This window comes from Aspergillus undulatus (genome assembly GCF_047715775.1).
Source record: "Aspergillus undulatus strain CBS 261.88 unplaced genomic scaffold BDV17scaffold_1, whole genome shotgun sequence".
In the NCBI taxonomy this organism is placed as follows: Eukaryota; Fungi; Ascomycota; class Eurotiomycetes; order Eurotiales; family Aspergillaceae; genus Aspergillus; species Aspergillus undulatus.
Window position 1 is genome coordinate 761,174 of NW_027396605.1, and position 21,524 is coordinate 782,697.

The 21,524-nt window shown below is 51.2% G+C and overlaps 7 protein-coding genes across 7 annotated transcripts; 4 read left to right on the top strand and 3 right to left on the bottom strand.

The window, feature by feature from the left end:
* Positions 1-177: 177 nt before the first annotated feature.
* On the top strand, positions 178-2,211 carry BDV17DRAFT_249009 (Set1-mediated histone H3-K4 methylation subunit Swd1). The gene is made up of 5 exons (XM_073756161.1): positions 178-398; positions 453-514; positions 566-654; positions 710-850; positions 905-2,211. The coding sequence occupies exons 1-5, from the start codon at positions 329-331 to the stop codon at positions 1,980-1,982; spliced, it is 1,440 nt and encodes a 479-aa protein (XP_073621186.1). The 5' UTR covers positions 178-328; the 3' UTR covers positions 1,983-2,211.
* A 713-nt stretch (positions 2,212-2,924) lies between these two features.
* BDV17DRAFT_286069 (class I SAM-dependent methyltransferase) lies at positions 2,925-4,170 on the bottom strand (the record flags this gene model as incomplete). The annotated part of the gene is made up of 2 exons (XM_073760833.1): positions 2,925-3,864; positions 3,980-4,170. 2 exons carry the CDS (start codon positions 4,168-4,170, stop codon positions 2,925-2,927), a joined length of 1,131 nt encoding a protein of 376 aa, XP_073621187.1.
* A 3,177-nt stretch (positions 4,171-7,347) lies between these two features.
* Positions 7,348-9,409, top strand: BDV17DRAFT_5450 (WD repeat protein). The gene is made up of 6 exons (XM_073764756.1): positions 7,348-8,119; positions 8,253-8,352; positions 8,460-8,526; positions 8,579-8,916; positions 8,981-9,104; positions 9,163-9,409. Exons 1-6 carry the CDS (start codon positions 7,813-7,815, stop codon positions 9,307-9,309), a joined length of 1,083 nt encoding a protein of 360 aa, XP_073621188.1. The 5' UTR covers positions 7,348-7,812; the 3' UTR covers positions 9,310-9,409.
* A 509-nt stretch (positions 9,410-9,918) lies between these two features.
* BDV17DRAFT_5499 (uncharacterized protein) lies at positions 9,919-11,094 on the top strand. Its single transcript, XM_073764765.1, has one exon. It carries the CDS (start codon positions 10,016-10,018, stop codon positions 10,844-10,846), a length of 831 nt encoding a protein of 276 aa, XP_073621189.1. The 5' UTR covers positions 9,919-10,015; the 3' UTR covers positions 10,847-11,094.
* Positions 10,918-12,507, bottom strand: BDV17DRAFT_5489 (tRNA guanylyltransferase). Its single transcript, XM_073764763.1, has 8 exons — positions 12,408-12,507; positions 12,259-12,348; positions 11,992-12,123; positions 11,869-11,913; positions 11,615-11,790; positions 11,425-11,513; positions 11,257-11,361; positions 10,918-11,208 (listed from the first exon to the last, which is right to left on the bottom strand). Exons 1-8 carry the CDS (start codon positions 12,419-12,421, stop codon positions 10,990-10,992), a joined length of 870 nt encoding a protein of 289 aa, XP_073621190.1. The 5' UTR covers positions 12,422-12,507; the 3' UTR covers positions 10,918-10,989.
* A 204-nt stretch (positions 12,508-12,711) lies between these two features.
* BDV17DRAFT_5534 (Fibronectin type III domain protein) lies at positions 12,712-16,409 on the bottom strand. Its single transcript, XM_073764767.1, has 4 exons — positions 16,058-16,409; positions 15,810-16,003; positions 14,988-15,751; positions 12,712-14,888 (listed from the first exon to the last, which is right to left on the bottom strand). The coding sequence occupies exons 1-4, from the start codon at positions 16,297-16,299 to the stop codon at positions 12,810-12,812; spliced, it is 3,279 nt and encodes a 1,092-aa protein (XP_073621191.1). The 5' UTR covers positions 16,300-16,409; the 3' UTR covers positions 12,712-12,809.
* A 101-nt stretch (positions 16,410-16,510) lies between these two features.
* On the top strand, positions 16,511-19,561 carry BDV17DRAFT_249027 (putative lipin Smp2). The gene is made up of 5 exons (XM_073756162.1): positions 16,511-16,994; positions 17,052-17,122; positions 17,180-17,447; positions 17,500-18,382; positions 18,431-19,561. Exons 1-5 carry the CDS (start codon positions 16,886-16,888, stop codon positions 19,299-19,301), a joined length of 2,202 nt encoding a protein of 733 aa, XP_073621192.1. The 5' UTR covers positions 16,511-16,885; the 3' UTR covers positions 19,302-19,561.
* Positions 19,562-21,524: the final 1,963 nt, after the last annotated feature.

Sequence of the window (21,524 nt, forward strand, 5' to 3'; positions counted from 1 at the left end):
AGCGCGGCCCTCTAAAGCTCCGTCACCCGAACCTCATCAGTCACTTCCCGCTAATTAAATCAAGTTTCAGCACAAATATAGTGGAGCCTCCCTTCCAGATTATAGAGGGCTCTCTCACCGCCCGCCACCCCAGTTTTGCAACATCTCATTATTATTTAACAAGCAGTAGATATCCCCGCCGCCAGCTAAAGTGAAAGCCAGCGATTGTTGGGGGCGCTGGATGTTTGCTCTCACTCTTCTCTCCTGGCCTCTTTTGTAGGCTGGGAACCTGAGATCTCTCTCTCACCTCTCCCTTCCTTTTGGTCACTCCTCCAATCGTTCCTGCGCCATGAATCTCTCTCTCGTCGATCCGTTCGTCCTGGCACAGGACTACCCAGACACCTTGTCAGAGAAATTAAGTATGTGTTTATACCAGTATCAGCTTGTCTGCTAATTTCTCTAATCATGTATAGGGAGTGGGCACGCGACATGCCTGCGCTTCAATCGCAAGGGAGATTATCTGGCCTCCGGCCGTGTGAGTTTCACTGCCAACACCACAAGCGCAATTAGACTGACTCACCGCTAGGTCGACGGCACGGTTGTTATTTTTGATGTTGAGACAAATGGGGTTGCGCGCAAACTCAAGGGCCACATTAGGCAGATTCAGTCACTAAGGTTCGCCATACAACCTCGATGTTTGCCAAAATCAACTGACTCGGGTGCCGTATAGTTGGTCTAGAGACGGTCGCTATCTACTCAGCTCCTCCCAGGACTGGAAGTGCATTCTGTGGGATCTGAAAGACGGTTCTCGGGTGCGCACAGTCCGCTTCGAAGCTCCTGTATATATCGCAGAACTCCATCCTTACAACCAGTATGTACCAACCCCGGTTCTCTCAGCGATGCGCTAATATATTTCTCCACAAAGTCTATTATTTGTCGCCTCGCTTTTTGAAGAACAGCCTGTCCTCGTCGACATCTCCTCGCCCAAACCCATCAAGCGCATCCTTCCCTCCGCCCCATATCGCGCGCCGCCGTCCAAAGACGAAGAAGTCGATCCCGCTATCGCAGCCAAACAAGCCGCTCAAGATGCAAAACACTCGACCTGCGTCACCGTCTTCACCGCACTTGGCAATCACATCATAGCAGGCACGTCGAAAGGCTGGATCAACATCATCGAAACCCAAACCTGCACCACCATCCACTCCACAAAGCTCTGCACGGGCGTCATCATCCTCCTCCGCCTCGCCAGCAACGGTCGCGACCTCCTAATCAACAGCTCCGACCGCGTCATCCGCACAATCCTCGTGCCAGACCTCTCCCAACTCGGCATTGCCCTCGAACAAACAAACATCAAACTCCAAGTCGAGCACAAATTCCAAGACGTCGTCAACCGCCTCAGCTGGAACCACGTCGCCTTCTCCTCAACCGGCGAATTCGTCACCGCATCCACCTTCATGAACCCGGACATCTACGTCTGGGAACGCTCGCACGGCTCCCTCGTCAAAATCCTCGAGGGACCCCGCGAGGAACTCGGCGTCGTAGAATGGCACCCGACCCGCCCCTTCGTCGTCGCATGCGGCCTCGAGTCCGGCTGCATCTACTCTTGGTCCATCGTGACGCCGCAGAAATGGTCCGCGCTAGCCCCGGACTTCGGCGAAGTCGAAGAAAACGTCAACTACATCGAGCGCGAAGACGAATTCGACATCCACCCGGCTGAAGAAATCCATCAGCGCAGATTAGACGCTGAGGATGAAGAGCCCGACGTTCTTACCATTGAACCCATCAAGAGCGGCGTCGGCGAAGACGACGAGATCGAGTCCTTCCGCATGCCGGTCCTCCTGGATATCTCGGATAGCGAAAGCGAGGAGGACATTGTTGCTGTTGGACCCGGGACGATGCGGAGGCGGAGTCCCGGTGTTAGGGACAAAGTGGCTAACGGGGATGGCGAGAAGGATGGGAGGAATGGGAGCGCTGCTCGGGGGCCGAAGGGGCGACGGCGATGACGATACTTTCCCCAGCTCCCTCTTTCTTGAGCTCGTGTGTAACCATAGGTTTAAACCTACGGAGCTAGGTTTGCCATTTTGGCGTTTGGGTCTGCTTATGCTTGCATGGGATGGTATATAGGATCCATTAGGGATGGTATCATTTACGGGGTCGGAGTTTGGGCAAGAAAAACATTAATCTATGTGATCATTTTTCAGGTTCGGTTTAATTATCTTTCGACTGTGCTAGTATATATATAATTTTATAGACAGTCTGAAATATCACTATGCCTGCCGTAAAGCCCAGGAACCGAGGACCGGGGGAGCTCGGCAAACCACTAGCCGCAAGACCGGACTCGAACCCAAAAGCATAGTTTGAATTTATATCACGGCTAGATCCGCACACACCTTCTAGCACGATACGGTTCCCAACTGCTCGGGCTACGCCCTGGTCTATAGCCCACCATCCGGTTGTCCCCTTTCTGCATCTCGCAACTGTCGCGTTATGTTTTCTAAACGTGCGATAGAGCCGAGCAATCTTTTCCCTCCACTAACCGCCCAGCCGTACCAAGAAAAAAAAAAAAGAGTTTTCTGGTAGCACAGCCTATACAGACATGAGAGTCGTAGCGGTTGGAACCTTTCCTGGACTGGGTTCGGCTTTCAAAGTTCGTCCAAGGTTCGACGAGCGGGTAATAGGAAGAGGCTCGGTCGGTGCACGTGGTGAGGCAGGGAGTCGTGGCTCAGACAGCGCACAGCACCCACCGAAGGGTGAGAAGGGTGGATGAAGAAGGGTATGCGAGAGAAGGACTCGTTATCGTTAGGGACTTATTCAGCGTGTCGTTTGCTTCGCCGTCCAATTTCCGAACGACTGCGGCGTGCACTAGCACATCAAGGAAATTCGTTCCATTTGCTGCAGTATACCTCCTTGTCACAAAAGCGCTCTGGTAGTTTGTTGACCTTCCCTTAGCTTGACACCAGCCCCGGCTTCTGGGCGGTGTATATGTGTAGAAGATTGTAAGCATGGATATCCTTGTTGAAAGCCTCCTTTTTGACTTCCGCGGCAAGCTGCAAAATTTCTTCCTGGGACCAGCCAAAGACGCGGCTGAAGGGGGCCAGGCTCAGGGTCTCGATGCTCTCTGAAACGGCCAGGTTATACCAGCGTGCCACTGTCCTCTCGTGGTCATCTTGAATCCATGGGTTGAGGGGCAGTCCCGCCATCTGATGCACGACGTTCACAAACCCAGCCTTTTTCAGGTCTGCTTCCGTATGGTGATAGTTATGAGAAATTGGCCGCATGGTTCGCGCTGTCGCCTCCTTCAAAAGATGATACCAACGGCCCAGGGCGGTCCCGTCAAGTGACCGATCATCACACTTGGGCTCGAAGTCAATTTCTATTTGTTCGAACCAGCCACCGGGTTTGAGGTGGGCGAAGACCCTCCTGTATAAATTCGGCCAGCCAGAGCCTAATACGCTACCGCCGCCCATCCGAAGGTGGACAAGATCCCAGTCCTCCTCACCCATGGCCCATGAAGACTCGAAGTCGAAAGGTGCGTAAAACTCGCAGTTCCTTGGACGGTTTGGGGGTTGTATGGGAGCCAGATCAACGCCGGCAACAAAAATCTCAGGGTATTTTTTTGCTACATCGATTGCCCAGATACCGGTCCCGCAGCCTAGGTCGAGGATCCGGCCATTTTTTGGGTCTTTTTTGAGATTTTCAAGGAAAGGTGCATAGATCAGGTGCCCATGTCGTGCCACCGTAAACAGTTTATGGAATATATCGAGGCGGTCCTGCTCTTGCTCGTCGCACGGAAGGAAATAGACTCCTTTACGGAAGCCATGATAAATGCGTCCGTTCTCTTCATAATCTGGCGGGTATCGCTTGGCGTTGTCATGATCGAAGTTGCTATGCAGACGAAGAGAAAAGAGAAAGATTGACGTTAGCTTCTTCATGGGAGCGAAATTCGCAATGAGAGAGTGGGCTGACAAAAGGCAGCAACGAGGGGGAAAGTGAGAAGTACTTGCTAACCATGGGGCTCATACTTCGAGACCCATTCCGATTCCAGGCGCCGTCAATTGCCGCCGTCCTAGTTGCTGACTCTCCCTCAGGGATTGATTGGATATCCATGGCGTCTGAACTTTGTCTTGATCGACCTATATCGCTCAATGTTGGAGAGTGGTAACCGTAGTGATTGTGCGCGGGCGAGCCCATGGCGAGGAGCTGATGTCCCACCAGACCTTTTTCATACATGCGAGGCGGTGGTACCACGCAAATCTTGTCAAGTAGCTGGAGTAAACTGATAGTGTTCTCGCGGTGGACTATACGGATGTTCTCCGAAGTCGTGGGGTGCGCTCGGCGGGCGGTTGACCAGCGGGGAACAAGCTGAAGGCACGTTATAGATTGAGCCGGAAACTGAAGGCCAGAGGCTTGTGCAAGAAATGAATAAATATTGCAAAGAAAAAGCCAATGTAAATGACTGAGGGGAAAGTAGGGAAAAATTAGTGGGGGAGTGGCCGAGAGCTGGAAGAATTTATGCCCGTGTGTTGAAGCAAAAAAAGGATAGGCAAACACCAGGAGGGTACAGAGGTCAATTATAGAGATCAATCAAAATCAGCCGGCTGCGAGGAATTGGAGTATCGACAGCAGTCGCCGGCAGAACAAAGTAGCGGTCACGGTGTTGGCCAACGATAGTGAGGAGCAGAAACAGATGATAAACAACAGAGTGCCAGAGAGAGCGCGCAGGCAGAGGAATCGAGACGAGGAGCAGCCACGACGGGCGACAACAAGCACAGCAGAGCAGCGACTATCCAAGTGACCATTGGAATTGGATCAAGCAAGCAAGCCGTCTTTAAGGTTGTCGCAGCCGCTTTCTTGACCCGGTTGGGCCCACGGGCGCAAGAGGGGCGGGGCGGGACTGCGAGAGAGTCAGAAATCAATATTTGTCGCGAGAGAGGGATGCAAAAGGATTCTGGGAATCAGGGGAAAAGGCTGGCGGAGAGCGACACTAGGATCACTAGGATCAGGGCCCCTGTACGGCCTACTGTCATAAGCTGCTAGCCCGGTCCGCGCAGTATGCGCATGCAGTGAGGACTTAGTGGGTGGTGTATCAGATTCAAGGGCGCAGGAACGGGCCTCTGGCAGTGGGCACTACTGACGTCGAGCGGTTACAACCGTTGAACCGGTCCATTCCCTGGAATTGCCTAGACACGAAATTACCATATAGTAGAATAAAAAAAAATAAATAGAGATTGCTGAAAGGGAAACTGGACCCAGTAGCTACCACTAAACCATTATTGACTTCCGGACGGGACGCGGTCCGTCAGTGTTAGTTTGCCAGTCCAGCGTTTCCTTGTTCCAGCGCTCTGGGTGAAGAATTCTTGAGTCTCTCTCCTCATCATCGCTGACCTCAACTGAATTAATGGGACATAGTTGAATGGTGTCGACGACTGTGACCGAGCTCAACCAGAGCTCTGGGACGGGCGACGTGTCACTGTCCATGCTACTGTAGCAAAACCTTGTTTCTTTGTTGCGACGGCCACAAATATATCCAAGAAACTTTTCCATTGCTGCCACTCCAACGCCCGTGCTCCAGCCCTCCCAACTGCCGCTTCCACGCTTGGCCACTCATTTGCTTAACTTCGCTCAAGTCTGGAGCAGCTGCTTCCCCTCAATAATGCGCCGATGGGTGAAACTATCTACGGCTCTGAAAGTTTGGTACCGTATTAACGTTCCTGGATAAGCGCCTGCTCTCCCCAGAGCCCACCTTGATTGGCATTGGTTCCTCGTTGCAATTCTCGCCCTTTCTTCCAACCCTGTGTCGCAGAGACGGTCTTCTCTTCGCTGCGGATGCACAGCCTGGTCTAAAGTGGATGTGGACACAGCTCCAAGGGCCTGCCAATTCTAGGTCTGCGGCCTGCTCCAGAAGAACGTGGCTGAGTGGCTAAATGGTTGAACAATGCTGCACAGTCCACGTTCCACAATCCACCTCAAAACGCGAATCCTGCAAAGCCCACGACCTAAAAAGGAGTCTTCAATAATGCCGAAACGAACACTGGTCAGCGATGAAACGCACACATACGACTTGACGAAGTTTCATCTCGTGTGGTTCCCGGCCTTCTCCAGCGTACCCACCCATTTCCACGGGGTCTAAGAGACTACGCTGCTCGGTCACATTTCTCGCACCAGTCCACTTGCACCCGTTGCAAAAGCATTGACTCCGGCGGCCTCTTCATTGGTGGACTGCAATATGCAGCCTTCTGGGTTTCTACAGATGCCTGCGGTCACGAGACTAACGATCAAAAGATGCGCCGCTGCCAATGACGGTCATCTCCGAATTGGATCTGGTAAAGAGGCGATGCTCCATATTATTACTATCGTGAGCTTATGAGGAAGAATCATGGAACAGTAGGTGAGTTCCGTGACCTTCACACCGACTCCTCTGATGGATGGCAGGACAATTTCCATATTGATAATTTATTGCGCCTTCTGCGGCAGTGCATCCATACCTGATCTGCTACGCTCAGGCATCGCTGCAAGCATATCAATCAGCGCTTCGATTGACCCTGATCATCGTGTCTTCGTCGCTCCTCGCGAAATCACGAATCAGACCTAGCCTTTCCAGAATAAGATCTCTACTCCGTAGGGCGAGCCGACAGGTACAAATTCCCTTGAGGCTTGCGGTCTCGCCAGGGCAACCGGAGGGCGAGGATGATCGATCATTGGACCGTCACTACACTGTGCGCTAGCCCAGCTGTAATCCATCCCCGCTATCTGTTGTCCGATCATCGGACGAGGGCCGACATAAGAGTCCACATGGTGATATCACCAGAGAAGCCTGAAAGACATTCTGATTCTGGTTGGTTAAACTGTTATACAGAGTACGGAGCATCGAATGCACGGCTTGGTTGGTTGTTCTGCCAATGAGATGGTCAGCCCAAAGGGCATACGCATTCATAAAACTTGACTTGGGAGTGAAGACCTCTCGTGCCGTCTCAAGGCCAGTTTACCTAGCATTTCGGGTGGCTGTTGGTGGCTTTAACTGCCTCTACAATAATGATTGACGGCCAATCATCTTCGGCGGTTTTGCGAGTTCTGAACCGTCTTGCGTCTGAGAATTCGAGAATCACCCCGCCGTCCACCACCCTACGGAAATCCTTGCATCCTCTATGATCGCCACAGCCGGTTCTGAAAACAGTTGACCTTCAACACAGGACCTGGATCGTGGATTCAAGCTGAATCAGGCTGGGCGTATTCAAAGTGAGGTCAAGACCTCATACCCTTGACCCTTGACCCTGACACTGGGTCAAAAAAGTAACATATTCGGCTTTTATCTACCAAAGTCACTTCAATTGAAGATCGATACCTGAAAACCCCCCCTTACCTTAGAGGTCAGAGGTGAGTGCGGTTCAGGGTCCTGGACTAAATCCGCTGTGAAGCCTGTTTATTCAGGCATCAATTTTGGTCTTGGCATTTTGTCGGGTCATGAATCTTTCTCCATCCCAAGAACCAGGAAGCGAGGAAAAAACAATTATAGCATCAAGCGAGATCCTCCAGACAACGACCGATCGCTGCATCGATCATTCCTATCAGACCTAGCCACGTCAGGCCCCAAAACTCAGTCTCAGCGGGACAGTTTGAAGGAAGAAAGAAAAAATTTTCCCGCTGCGGCTGGCCTGCATCAAGCCTCGCATATCCACCACCCCTCACGCTGAGAAGGATTCTCGATTGCTCGGCGGCCGAGATCCCACAAAGTAAGGGACTATACCCTTTTCGCTCTCGCCTGAAGGGACATCTATCTACTTCGACCATTCCAGCCAAGGCCATTCCAGCTCGGTCGAGGTCTCGGAAGCAATAATGCATACACTCAAGGAAATCGAGTCCTCCTCGCTGTCTTTGGCGGAGGATAACTACGTCTACTCGATCGTGCCGTCATCTCGGACGGAGTTTGCGGCAATCTCGTCTGATGACTCGCTCCGCATATTTGATGCGAACAGACTCAGTCACGCATCGTTAGTGGCCAACAACACACACGATGGGGTCACCTCCTTGCGAACCTATGATGCAAGCAACCGGCTAGTGATCACCGGGGGACGGGATGGCAAAGCCAAACTGTGGGATCTACGCAATGGAAAAAGAACCGCGGTCGTCCTGGTGGAATCATGTAAGACCTCTCTCATTCTACCATTTCTCCTGCGCTTCATTGGCCTCCCATGCTCGTCCGGGATCGAGCAGCCCTATAGCCCTATTTTGGCTTCTTTGATGGCTATCTGAACTACTTACTGATCTTGAAAAAGCAAACGAGGCTCCCATACTATCTGTAGCCAGTTGCTCCCAGACCAACAATATCGTCGCCGGCACCGAACTACATTCCCACCAGGCCATTGTTGCATTCTGGTGAGTTAGCATATGTCTAGACGCTCTTTGCATCCTTCGACGCAAGGACTCACCATCTTGCTCCTTTATCGCAAATTGTGAATTCCTCGAGCTGCTAACTAACGCAGGGACGTTAGATCCCCCAGCCAGCCACACCTTCAATACGTGGAAAGCCACAACGACGATGTAACCGAGGTATGTCGGTCTCCAATAGAAAGGTCGACGTTTCGCTAACAACCAAATACAGCTCCAATACCACCCAACCCGCCACAACATTCTGCTCTCAGGGAGCACGGACGGCTTAGTTAACATCTACGACACAACCATCACAGACGAAGATGAGGCCCTGGTGCAAGTCATTAACCACGGCTCGGTCCATCATGCCGGGTTCATCAACGAGCAGGCGATATACGCGCTGAGCCACGACGAGACTTTCGCGATTCACCCGGCCACCAACCCCGATGATCAAGCGCGGGAGCCGGAACCTGTCCAGTTTGGCGACCTGAGACAGCCGCTTCACTGCGAGTACATTGCACAGTTGTGCATCGGCAGCCAGGGACCATATATTGCTGCGGGGAATAAGATGTTCGTGCAAGCCTAGCAATATCTTGTCCTTTGAATCTTCTTGTCTGACAATTATCCAATTTAGTGACAAGCGCCTCGACCTCATTCCTCTCGTCCCGACTCCCTGGCGCTTCGATGAGCAGAATCTATGGCGGCTTCCTGGCGGGCATGGCGAGGAAGTCGTGCGCTCGATTTACGTGGACGAACAGGTATGCTTCTTCTTTTGTTCTCTGCTGATTGCCTGAGTGTCGTAACTAACGAACACAGAACCAATCCGTCTTCACTGGCGGCGAGGACGGCTTCGTTCGGGCGTGGAAGCCTGAGGAACAGCAAGAGGAAAGTGCGCTGGTGATGGAGACATCACGACCGAAGGAGAAGAAGACGAAGGAAAAGGGAAGGTTTAAGCCTTATTAAGTAGCGAAAACACGAGCAGTTTATTTGTTGCAATGATCGAATCATAACTAGAAATAATCTCCATAGCCCTCCGTAGATGCGTGGATACATATTTCTCCTGCCGTGACTGGACGACAAAATGAGTTGAATCCGGCGGGGAGGCACCGACCGTCAGAGAGAGCCTTGAACCTTTAATTTCGACAAGTAAAAAATAACCAACAAAATAAGAAGCCAATAATAAGAGAAGTAGTAGGATGACTCTGTATAATGTAACCAAAAGAACCTAAGTGTCGAGGCTTGTGACCTGCCCCGGCCGGTTCAATAAAAGTCCCCGCCTAGGCTAGCCCAGCATTTTACCCGCGGCGGAATCTTATCTGCGCAGCCTCAAATTTTTTGTTCCTCCGTCCGATAACCAACCACTCATATTGTCGGGGACTCGCAGTTCGCGTCTGGGATTTCTCTACTCCTTTCCTTGCATTGCCGCTATTTGATCTACATAGTCAAGGATTTATTCCTACCTTGCCATCGCGCTGAAAGAGAAAAACGTCGCCAATTTAATCGTCTCAATCAACCTCCTCCGACAGGCCTATCTCCCTCTCCATCTACATGCGCCTCCCAAAGCAACAAAGCTTATCTATATCATCATAACAACATAACAAGCTCGACTCACTTCCTTACCGTCTTATATACCTTCCGCATCCCTCCCTCTCGATACCCAAAACCCAAGATGGACGCCTACGCCTACCTAATCCGCCACGGCTGGTCAGGTCCCGGCAACCCCCTAAACCCCGACCGCGTCGGCACGCGCGGCGGGCTGGGCCTCACAAAACCGCTCCTCGTCGCGCGGCGGTCCGGGAATAGCGGGATTGGGAAGACGACGACCAAGGATCCCACGAATCAGTGGTGGCTGAGGGGGTTTGAGGATGCGTTGAAGGGGATTGGCGAGGAGAAGAAGGACATGGGTGTAGTTGGGAAGGGGAATGCACTCACGAGTGAGCTTTATCGGTTTTTTGTTAGGGGGGAGACTGTTCCTGGGACTCTTGGAAATAAGGACAAGGATATGGATAAGAAGGGGAAGGAGGTTCTAGGGAAGAGAAAGAGGGGTGGGGATTATGGGAAAGAGAGTAAGGAGGAGAAACGGGTTAAGAGGGAGGAGAAAAAGAAGCGGAAGGAGGAGAAGGTTAAGAGGAGGGCTGAGAAGGAGGGGAGGAGGCGGGTGAGAGCTGAGAAGAAGGAAGCGAAGATAAAGAAGGCTGAAGAGAAGGCTGAGAGGAAGAAGCGAAAGGCTGAGGAGAAGGAGAAGAAGAGAGAAAGGAAGCCCGAGAACGACTATCCCACGCCGGTATCGATGGATTTGGATTCGACAGACGTACAGAACAGCGGGTCATCACTCGATACGGAGAAAACAGAGAAAATAAAGAAGAAAGAGAAGATGGATGAAAAGGCAAAGGAGAACAAGAAGGATAAAGCCTCGGAAGGAAGCAAAATGAACAAAAAACAAGACTCATCCTCAGACGAGGGCTCAAAACGAAAGTCAAAAAAGATGAAATCGACCTGATAGACCCGTTTGCATGTCATGTCATCGCATATAGACCTGGACTGTTATAGATACCCATTTGGCTTCAGGCTGATTACCATATGAGACATACTTATCAACCATTGCACTTGAATTTCTGATATCTATGCTAGAGTAAAGCATAATCATGCCTCCGGCAACTTCCCCGGCTTCCCCGAGAGAATCCAAGGCCTCCTTTCCCAAAACTCATCCTTGATTATATCCACATGCTCAACTATGACCTGCGCTTTCCGCCGTAACTTACGCAGTTTCTCCTGCTGCGTTTTGGAAATGGCTCCTTGGGGCGCGCCGTCTTCCTCTGAGGGAACCGGACCATCTTTCGTCTTTGTCTCCTCAATTTGATACTTGTCTCGTTTAGCACAGGCATCAATCATTATATGGGGAGAACATACCTGCCGGAAGACTACGCTTCCCTTTTTGTAGATCTCCTCTTCGTTGTTATAGTTTATCCCAAACCGCTTGAACAGGATCTCGTTTTTGTCTGATGATACGGTTCCCTATTCCATTTCAGTCAACATCATCCCATTTCATTCCATATTTGTGAGTTCCAAAAGATATACTTTCAACTCCTCCTCAGCCTCAGTATTACTCATCCCACCCCGCAGAACCATCATCCAAAACGTCGTGTTGTAGAGGTTATTGATATGGCCTGCCATGCGACAACAATCAGCAAACAAGTCGCACCTCACACACGACCAACCCAGCATCACCGAGCCCAGGTCGATATAGCTGACTAGCTTCGAGACTCACAATCAACCTGCCTCCAACTCATATAGTCCCTCAGGTTCCTATTCGTCGGGTACACGACGGCTCTTCCATCGAACGAAGGGAGGTAAGGCGGCTGCAGCGGCGTATCTGCGAAATAATGGTTCCAAAGGTATATGTAGTGTGCTGTAAATGTTGAGACGATGGTAGTTACCAGTTTTCTGTGTTTGTTAGCTTCGAGCTCTGACTTTTTGGGTTCTAAACTTGATGAAGCGGTATGGAATGGAATAGAAACATACGCGCCTCGCCGCTCGAAGAGCTCACATGATGGGTGAAAGACAAAACTAGCTATCATTAGCAATGGCTTATTTCAAACATCTTACGTCCATATTGTAGGGCGAAGTAAAGGGAGAAAGACACACCTGTACTCATCACTAACACCATAAGCAATAACCAAATCCGGTAAATCCTTCAAAACCTCGACAGCAGCAGCGTTCATCAGATCAAGAGCCCGTCGATCATTTGGTTTCTTGAATGCGTAGCGATCGGATAGTCTAGATGCTCAAGCAAAAGCAAGGTATGAGTACAAAGCCTGACTGACTGCGGGATTCAATTCGGCTTTGCTCAGACAAGAAGCGAGCGAACACAAGGCGCGAGACGAAGAAAACGAAAAGGCAGGGCAAACTGACTTATGAAACCCCCGCCCGTCAATCCGGACGACAATCCATGTATTCGGGAGCAGGGTGTCGTCTTGCTCAAAGGCCTTGACGTATTCGTATCTGATGGTTGTTAGTCATGCTGGTATGGTATGGAGCAATGATGGAAAGAATTGACTTGCCTTGAATTTGCCATGGTGATATGCTATCACCTTTTCATAGATATTGGATCATTCAGGGTTTACGGGTGGTTCGTCTGTCTGCTGCGAGGGTTGATGATACGCTTGTTGGGTGAATTATGGTACGTGGGAGTTGGAAAGAGATTGTGGGGAGAAGCCTGGTAACCGCAAACCGCAGGCTCGGAGTCACTGCCCAACACCGCAGTTGACGATTATCTGAGGGCAATAACCACGGATTTGGACTGGATTATGTTGAAAAAATTAGTTATTTACGCCGTTTGAGAAGAGGTTACGAAGAAGCGGCTGGCTGTGGTAAAGAAAAGTATAGTCTAATATGAACAGTTGGACGGCGTCTATACTATAGATAGGAGAGTATAAAGAGTGGTAATTTGACTAATCAAGAAGCTAAACGGTCTCCTCTTCCGGAATCTCATCGTCGCCGAATTCACTGACTCGCTCGCTGGGCCTTTCACTCGTCTCACTAGCCGTCTTGTCGGATTTCTTCGACTTGCGGCTGAAGAAACTGAGACTGCTCCTTGAGGGCGCACTGGAGATGGTGCTGTCGATGCTCTTAGCGAGTTGGACCTCGCAATCGCCGTCCTCGTCGATGTCGCCTCCTTGCGATGAATCGCCCTTCTTGGAAAATAGACCTGAACGGTCCTTCCAAGAGCCGAACTTGCTGGAGCTTCCCTTGCGAGTGATCTTTCGGATGAACGATTCCTTCGAGCTGGCGTTGTCGGCGGACGCGGCAGATGGCATGCGTTCAAGGGACTCGTAAGAGTCTCGAGGGAAATTCGATAGGGAGCGAGAGTCGCGCGACTCGGAGGGAGAGCCCTCGTCGAAAGACATGTCATCCGGTTCCTCGTGGTGCTTGCCTCTATCCTTATCCTCCTTCTTATCCGACCTCTTGCCGCCGAAAATGGTCCTGAATGTGGGCGCCGCGGGATTTAGTTTCGGCGTCATTGGTCGATGAGAGGATGATGGGCGTGTCCCGATAGGCGCCTGCAGTGGCCGACCTTGTCTCTCAAAAGAGTCATCCATGAAATCAGCATCGCCCGTGAAGCCTAAAGGTAGATGGCCCGAGGAGCCGTATTGAGTAGTCGAAGGGCGTCGAGACTGGTGTCTTGACCACGTTGATGGCGAGGCCCAATGGAAGCCGAGAGGACTGCGGTGACCAGACTTGTCAGCCGACGGCCAACCGAAGTGGCGGTTGTCTGTCGAGGGGTGCGGGAGTTGGTTGTCAAATGAGAATGTGGACGAAGGTCTGGGAGACAACGAGCCTCTCCGCACCGTTCCCAAGATCGACGAAGGGTCGATGGGATCATGCCGAGGGCTAAACTGATTGTAACCGGAGTTGAGATCGGTGCCCTCGCCCTTACCGAGACCACTACTTCCGAACCCAAATCTGCTCGACGAAAAGATACTTGAAATCGCGGTACGCCTGGACGGGATATGATCGGATGAGCTGTCTGGAGTGGCCCCAGTCGTGTTGTTTCTCGGAAGCAATGACATCGGATTGGCCCAGCTGCTGGTGTAACTTAGGCGGCGACGCCTGTTCCCAATAGGCTCTATTTCATCCATATCTCTCGGAAAAGACTGGCTCTGGCCTTGCTTCAATGTTCCCAGAAGAGGCGGCTCTTCTGCGAGTGTCTTCCCACGGGGACGATTGAAGTTGAAAAGACCAGATAACCGTCTGGAGGCACTTTTTGGTGCCTCATCTGAATCCCCTAAGGGTGCAGTCGAAGGTTCAGCCTCTTGAGAATGCTTTTGACCCTCCTGAGGACTGGGCAAGAGGCTTGCAGGCCGACTTCCAGCAGATTCTGGCGAAGACGGATCCGGAGGGAAGCTGTCACGTTGAGCAGCCAACTGCTCAAAGTCGGAAAACCGAGGCCTTATGACAGGCCTCGGCAACTCCGGCGATTCTTCATCCCCAAGCAGATCCGACGGAAGTAATGCATCCGCTCGAGGGCTCATCTGCGGATTGGTGATGGAAAAGTCGGAGCCCCTGCGGAAACTCTCGGGCTCGCTCGTCAAACCGGGAAGAGTCATTCCATTATTAATATTAAAGAAGGAAGAGGCCGGGGCGAAAGTAGGTGAACTGGTGGTGGGAGGGTTGTAATTCATGCTGGTAGGAAATGGTTCAAGAGAGGGAAAATTCATCGGCGAGGAGACGTTGCTGTTGAGCGAACTGCGATGACGGCGCGGTGGGCGTATAGTAGCGCCAGACGGCAGATCCAGATCTATAGACGGCAGTGAAAATGGAGCTGTGCCGGCTCGTTGCGAGGTTAGCCATTTGAAACGATCCTGTGCCTCCTGGTACTGCTGCTGAGCCTGGGTATGAAGGTTTACGAGTGTAGCGTAGCGTGCTTGCAGATGGCCTAGTTTGATTTCCCATTGCCGAGCGCGTTCGTTGTCGATGCGGTCCAACTCTTTCCCGTCCTCCCCATCCTCTTCTGAAAACCCTTTCCTTTCGTCTTCGAGTTTCTTGACCCGACCGCCCTTGTCTTGAATCTCTTCATCGATAGCCCTCATTTCGCCTTGCTCCTTTGCAATTTTTTCCCTCACCTCGTCCGCGCGTTTCTTCCCCTCCTCTTCAAGACGCGCCTTCTCTTCTCTCGCCTGCACAGTGTCGGCGGCTATCTGCACGATTTGGGCCTGCCAGCGTGCAAGATCGTTCTTCCGCTTTTTACGGTCGGCTTCTTTCTGTTGAAGAACCCTCTCCCGTTTAGCTTTCTCACTTTGCACTGTCCGATTGACGCTTTCCAGTTTGTTCACATGTTTCTTCAAGTCACCGCTGGCCTCGTCCTTCTCCCTGACTCGTTTCTTCAATTCATCTCTCTGTTTCTCGAGATCCTTCAAAAGCGCGATATGCTCCTCCTCTTCGTCGGCGGTCTGTTTTTCCAGGGAATCGTTGTCATGCTGCAGGTTCTTTAGACGATCCGCTAACCGAGAGATATCCTCATTTTGGTCGTAGGCGGCCGCGCTGTGCTGTAGATTCTCCGATTGACTCTGCGGAACGTCTGCCGTCCCAGCTGCAGGGGATGAGCGACGGCCAACGGACGAACGCTTCTGTAAGGGCCCACCACTATGTTCGCGAGCCATAAGTGGCGCCGTTGGAGTAGGAAGGCCAGCGGTTGACCGCGGGATCGATGCGCGAATTGTAGGGCCGGTTGACGAAGCATTGTCCTCGGTTTGCGATGCTGGAAGAGACTTGGTGCGCACATGAATGACTGCACTGGGCGTCTGGAAGTTGGCTGCACTGATTGATTGAACACAGATATGGTATATGCTTCCGGGGACAAGGTTCAGGATCTCGACTGCGGTTTCCGCTCGTTTGGATTCGCCCACTGTGGAAAGCCAATCCGGTCAGTTGCGTCCAATGCGCAAGGGTTTGCCAAAATTTACCTTTAGCACCATTGACTTGGATTATATGCTTGTGAATGGAATTATGAAATTCGGGTTGCTTCCAGGCAATCCTTATCTCTCGAGCAGTTATTTCTTCCAGAGTAACTTCCGGTGGCGGAGGGATATCCAAACCAAGCTTTTCTATCAACAGTTCATTGGGAGTTTGACAGACTTGCCAGGCACGGTACAGAAGCCTTGAAAAGTCAATTAGAAACAATGGGTATGATGAGAAAATTACCAGGACTTACCAGCTCAGAGCCCAGAGGATGCTGGCGGCCAGAAAGAGAGCCATGACGCCTTGCACCCTTACACGGGGTACCACGCTAGGGTAGGCATCAAAAGGAAGATAAAATGGCTCATACATCCCAGCTCCGGTCCATGGGGAAGATGAAAGAGGACGGGATACCGGGCTCTTCACAGGGTCTGCTGTCTCGGACGGAACTCCGCGAGGCTCGATAAAATGAGCGCGGAGTGGAAGTGGGCTGGTCATGTGATTATGACTCAGCAGCTCAAGCTTTACCAGGATAGGCCTAGCATCGGCAGGTTATGCGACAGGGCTGATGCGAATAAGGACTAGCGCAGACTTATAATTAGTGCTGCATAAGTCCGGACACAACAGCGGATTATGTAACGAATCATGCACCTGGATAAGCCCAGCTGATTGCACGTTGGGCTGTTGAGAGAGCTGCCTCCGCTCAACGCCCGGCTGCATCAGCAACGTCTCAGCGTCTCCTCACTCGGCTCTCGCGGTTCTTTTTCTCTTAAAATTTGGCTGCCGGCCTTCTCACGCTTGTTCATTCTAATGCTGCAATGAGTTGAGAGCCTGAGTGTCCCAGGTCTACCGGAATTCGAGGCCTTCGCATTCTTCATACCTCTCCCACTCGTTCTCCAGTCTCCACTCGTCGCATGTCTCTCGGCTTTGTCACATGGGTTGATGTAGGCGGCAACTCCGACCTCAGCTTGTGATCCTCCTCGCTTTCCAGTTCCACTGAACTTCCCGTTCTGTTTTGCCACGATATTGTGCCTCGTTAAGACCGTCTGATCCTTGCGAGGGGGACTCGCCTTGAGTTTACGGGATGCAGTACGTCAGAAGCATCAGTGGCTCGGTCTCCAAGACCTGGAATTCAATCAATCCAGCCACTTTGAGCGGAGCCATCGATGTGATTGTCATAGAACAAGAGGATGGTATGTTCGCAAGTGCACAGATACCCATGCAATTTTGCTGACCCCAAACTCTTGTAGGAACCCTTGCGTGTTCACCTTTCCACGTCCGATTCGGCAAGTTCTCTCTGCTCCGGCCATACGAGAAGAAGGTACCAAGCTCTCGGAATATCTCGACTGGTTAGTTGGCCAGGCTAACCCACTTCAAGGTGGAATTCCAAGTGAATGGCGTCAAACAAAATTATGCGATGAAGTTGGGTGAGGGCGGGGAGGCGTTCTTCGTCTTTGAGACAACAGATGAGATTCCCGCCTCGATGCAGACGTCACCTATTATATCGCCGATCTCGAGTCCGAAAACGCGCAGCGAAGAAAACTTGCCCTCTCTTCAAGAACCGGAATACCTTGATCTAGACCAATCCAAAGCCGCTGCCCATCCTCCACTGGTACCCAGGGCCGGTCGGGCGACAAGTGACTTGGGTACGAGCTCTGCTTATTCGTCCCATTTGGCCTTATACTCATTCTCATCTAGGCATAATCACTCCGCTATCGCAGTCTCAAGATGAGTGTACCATGGAGAGGCCTATTCGGGGCTCATTCGGAGCAGAGCACAAGCTAGATCGGGCGCTTTCTGACGGCATTCTTCCGGCTGAAGCACACACCAGCGCCGCGGACCTCACTTATCAGCTACAACGTCCTGGCTCCGCCAGCTCAAATGGAGACGCAGATGCACGGCGATCACAAAGTCCACCACCAGTGTCTCTCCAGGAGGCAGTCTCGCGCGCGACAACATTGTCGCAGAAGCTTTCCACGTCGAACATTCCCTCGCGTGTTACCGATAGCGGCGACCTCATGCTTGATATGACGGGCTACAAGAGTAATGAAGAGGACGCACTCCGTGCGGAAGTTGTTGCTCGCAAGATACTTGCAGAGGAACTGGAAGGAAACTACGATATCGGCGCGCTGATCGGAGCGGATGAACATGGAAATCTATGGATATACAGTAGTGAAGAAGCCAAGGAGGCGGCTAACCGTCGGGCTACTCTCAACGCTATGCGGCCGAGCTCTGCGATGAGTGAGAATGCGATTTCCGATCCCGGCTATCATAGCGACAGCGACAATTCGTTCCGCGATCCATCTTTTCAGATGCGCCATCAACGTGCGAAATCTGACGTCCAACCCGGATTCCCCACGCCGCCGCAATCGCCCCCCAACACGAATCTGCTGCAGGAGCCCGTTCGCAATTATGCTAAAACGCTCCGTCTTACGAGCGATCAGCTCAAGGCGCTGAACCTGAAACCTGGCATCAACGATATGTCCTTTAGCGTGAACAAAGCGACTTGCACAGCGAACATGTATCTATGGAGTGGTGACACTCCTATTGTCATATCGGATATTGACGGCACTATTACAAAGTGAGATCTTGCTATCATATTTCTTCTTACATCGCTAACTAGCAAAAGGTCGGATGCCCTGGGTCACGTTTTGAACATGATCGGTCGCGACTGGACTCATGCTGGAGTAGCCAAGTTGTACACAGATATCGTCAGCAACGGGTACAATATCATGTACCTCACCAGCCGGTCCGTAGGGCAAGCAGATACTACGCGGTCGTATATCTACGGGGTTTGCCAGGATGGTTATAGGCTCCCAAAAGGACCTACTATCATGAGTCCGGATCGAACAATGGCAGCACTTCGACGGGAAATCTATCTAAGGAAGCCCGAAGTGTTCAAGATGGCATGCTTGAGAGACATTCTGGGTCTTTTCAATGGAAAGGAGAACCCTTTCTATGCAGGCTTCGGTAACAGACTTACAGACGCTCTCAGTTATCGTTCTGTGAACATTCCTTCCAGCAGGATATTCACCATCAACTCCAATGCCGAGGTTCAGCTGGACCTGCTGAGTCTCAACAAGTATAAAAGTAGCTACGTCTCCATGCGTGAGCTGGTGGACCACTTCTTTCCCCCAGTCAGCTTGCTGGTCCAAGCTGGTGGTGAAGAATATACCGACTTCACGTACTGGAGAGATGTTCCACGAGATCTTGACGATATCTCGACTACAGATAGCGAGGCTGAAAGCCGGGCGGATGAAGAGGATGAAGGAGAAGATTACGAAGACGAAGGCAGCGAACTCGAGGATGAAGAAGTCGGCGAGGAAGACCTTGCCGCAAGCATTATCTCCCAGGCCACCGATCCTTACGATGAAGCCGACGAACAAAGCGTCGCTTCAGAGGACGAGGGAGATTATGAAGACGAAGTCGAGGAGGAAATTGAAGGATCTGACCTGCCAATTCGAGAAAAGGATTCAACTCCATCCACACCCCGCAGGTGAGGACCAGACGTCCATAAGCATATTCGACATATGTGATGACATCTCGAGCGACATTCCCAAGCTTATAGACACGCTTTGAGTGACTCGGTTAGACTACTGCATTGATGGTGTTTTTTTTTTTTTTTTGATTTTGCTTGATTTGACAAGCCGCATAACGGGCCACGGTTGCATGTCAGCGTTGATTATTCTTAATGCCCCCAGGCTAGAACTGTACTTTTACGCAATAGAAGCAATAATACTACACAATAATGCAATTTCTCAAGTTGCTGACCCGGACTTGCGGGGATTCCACACGCTAACTTCGTCCTAAGGAGCTGGGATGGTGGATCTGAGCGTCTGCCATCAGATAAGTGTCTACACTAAACATGGCTCCAACCATCATCACAGTTGCGGTAGTCCACAGTATCAAGTGGCCTACTTCGCAACGACGGTGGGTGAATAAAATGCAACTCTGAAAGGGTGCTACTGCTACTGGCAGGATCAAAAGCAGCTTGATTGACGGGGGATGCATACTGCGCTCGCACAAATGATTTCACAGTTGAAGAGACCGAGTTCCTTCTGAGGAGATACCCCAGGACTATGGTCGGTATATCCCAGTCTTGATGCTTATCTATCTTTAGAAAAGCTGTGCTCTGTCCGGCCCCTCTTTCGCGGCGAAGACACGTTAAGGTATGTGCTCAATCCACCTGACATCTTAATACAAATGGTCAGCTCGTTCTTTTCTCTTCCTTCTCAGCGCTCAGCATTTTTCGTACGATCTCCAAAATATACTGGCTTTCGAAGAACAATCAGCCTCGCGTTCAACATAGCTCATTTCATCATCCTACAGCTCTCCACTCGGAAACATGACCACTGACGTACCGAACACAGTATGCCCTATGACCTCAGGATTCGTCTCGTCTCATGGAACTGACAATGATAGCCCAATAATGAAGACAAAAAAGCTTCTGAGACCCACCAACCTGTTCACCTGGCGTGGCACGAGGCAATGCCACATCGCGAAGTCATTAGCTCCGTAGGAATCTCATTAGGAGGACTGATTCACGGGTCAATCCAGAGACCGGTTAGACCCTATTGAGTGCGTGGGTCTGTTCATCCTGGCTATAGACTAGAGACCGCCATAAGAAACGGGCCAGGGTTCTCCGTGTCTGTGCGAAGGGCTGTTATACCGGCAGCAGGACCCTATGTCATGGTCGGAGTCATTGGCAGGGAAGGGACGATCCCGAAGGAGTTAAAGATGCCATTAGAACTACACGGAGATCTCTTTCAACAAATTCGGAAAGCACAGCGGCGCCTTCGACCTCTAATAAGAAGACTACTATCGTTCAAGACAGTCATCTGGTTCGGCCTCTACGAGTGCCACCCGGGCCAGAATTGACATTCATACCGGACATTGACCGTGAGACTGAACGCACATTGATCTAGCTGCTTTGGGACTATAGGACCTCGAAACATGATCTTGATAACCATTGGTTGTCATGCGTTGATTCGCAACTTAACCGCAGACAGACGAAATATGCCCTGCGGCTGGTCCTTCGCTGGTCGGTTGTGAGGTTTGTGACTTGGGAAATCATCCCATTGCTACTCAGTCTGGCTATTGGATTCTGGTATATGTATAAACCTCATGCCCCTGATGCAGACCCTGTTGCGATTGTACAGACTGCTTGGCCTTTATCGTCTTATGTTGTGACGGCTGCAGCTTGTGAGTATCTCCAGTCAGTCAGGGCTTAGCAGAGCTAATAGGAACAGTGGCCATCGGTATTCTTGCCGCTATTACTGAAGCGGGCGATGTTTGACTCAGACCCTAAGTCAGAGATTGGACTTGTTAATCTCGGCGATGCTGGCGTCAAGGAGGCGGATATTGGGCCAGCTCTATCAACCTCAAGCTGCCAAAAGACATGAATTGATGAACAGAATGCCATTTTGGCATACAAGCCTATATCACAATAAAGGAGGTCAATCCTTGAGAGCTACTTGTACGCCTCAGTCCCTCAGGACCTGCTGAAGACTATGCTGAAGGCTATCACGATGGGCAGCTTTCCCCACTCTTGATAACTATACGAGGATATGCTGACGGAGGAGAGTATCCTGAATGCTGCGAATGATATACCTGCTCAATTCCTCAATTACACCAACTGGCAGGCGCATCCGATGGTCTAGCCTGCGAACTACTCCAGAAAGTTGGAGTAGATACACTGGCCAACTCCAAGCGACGAACTCATT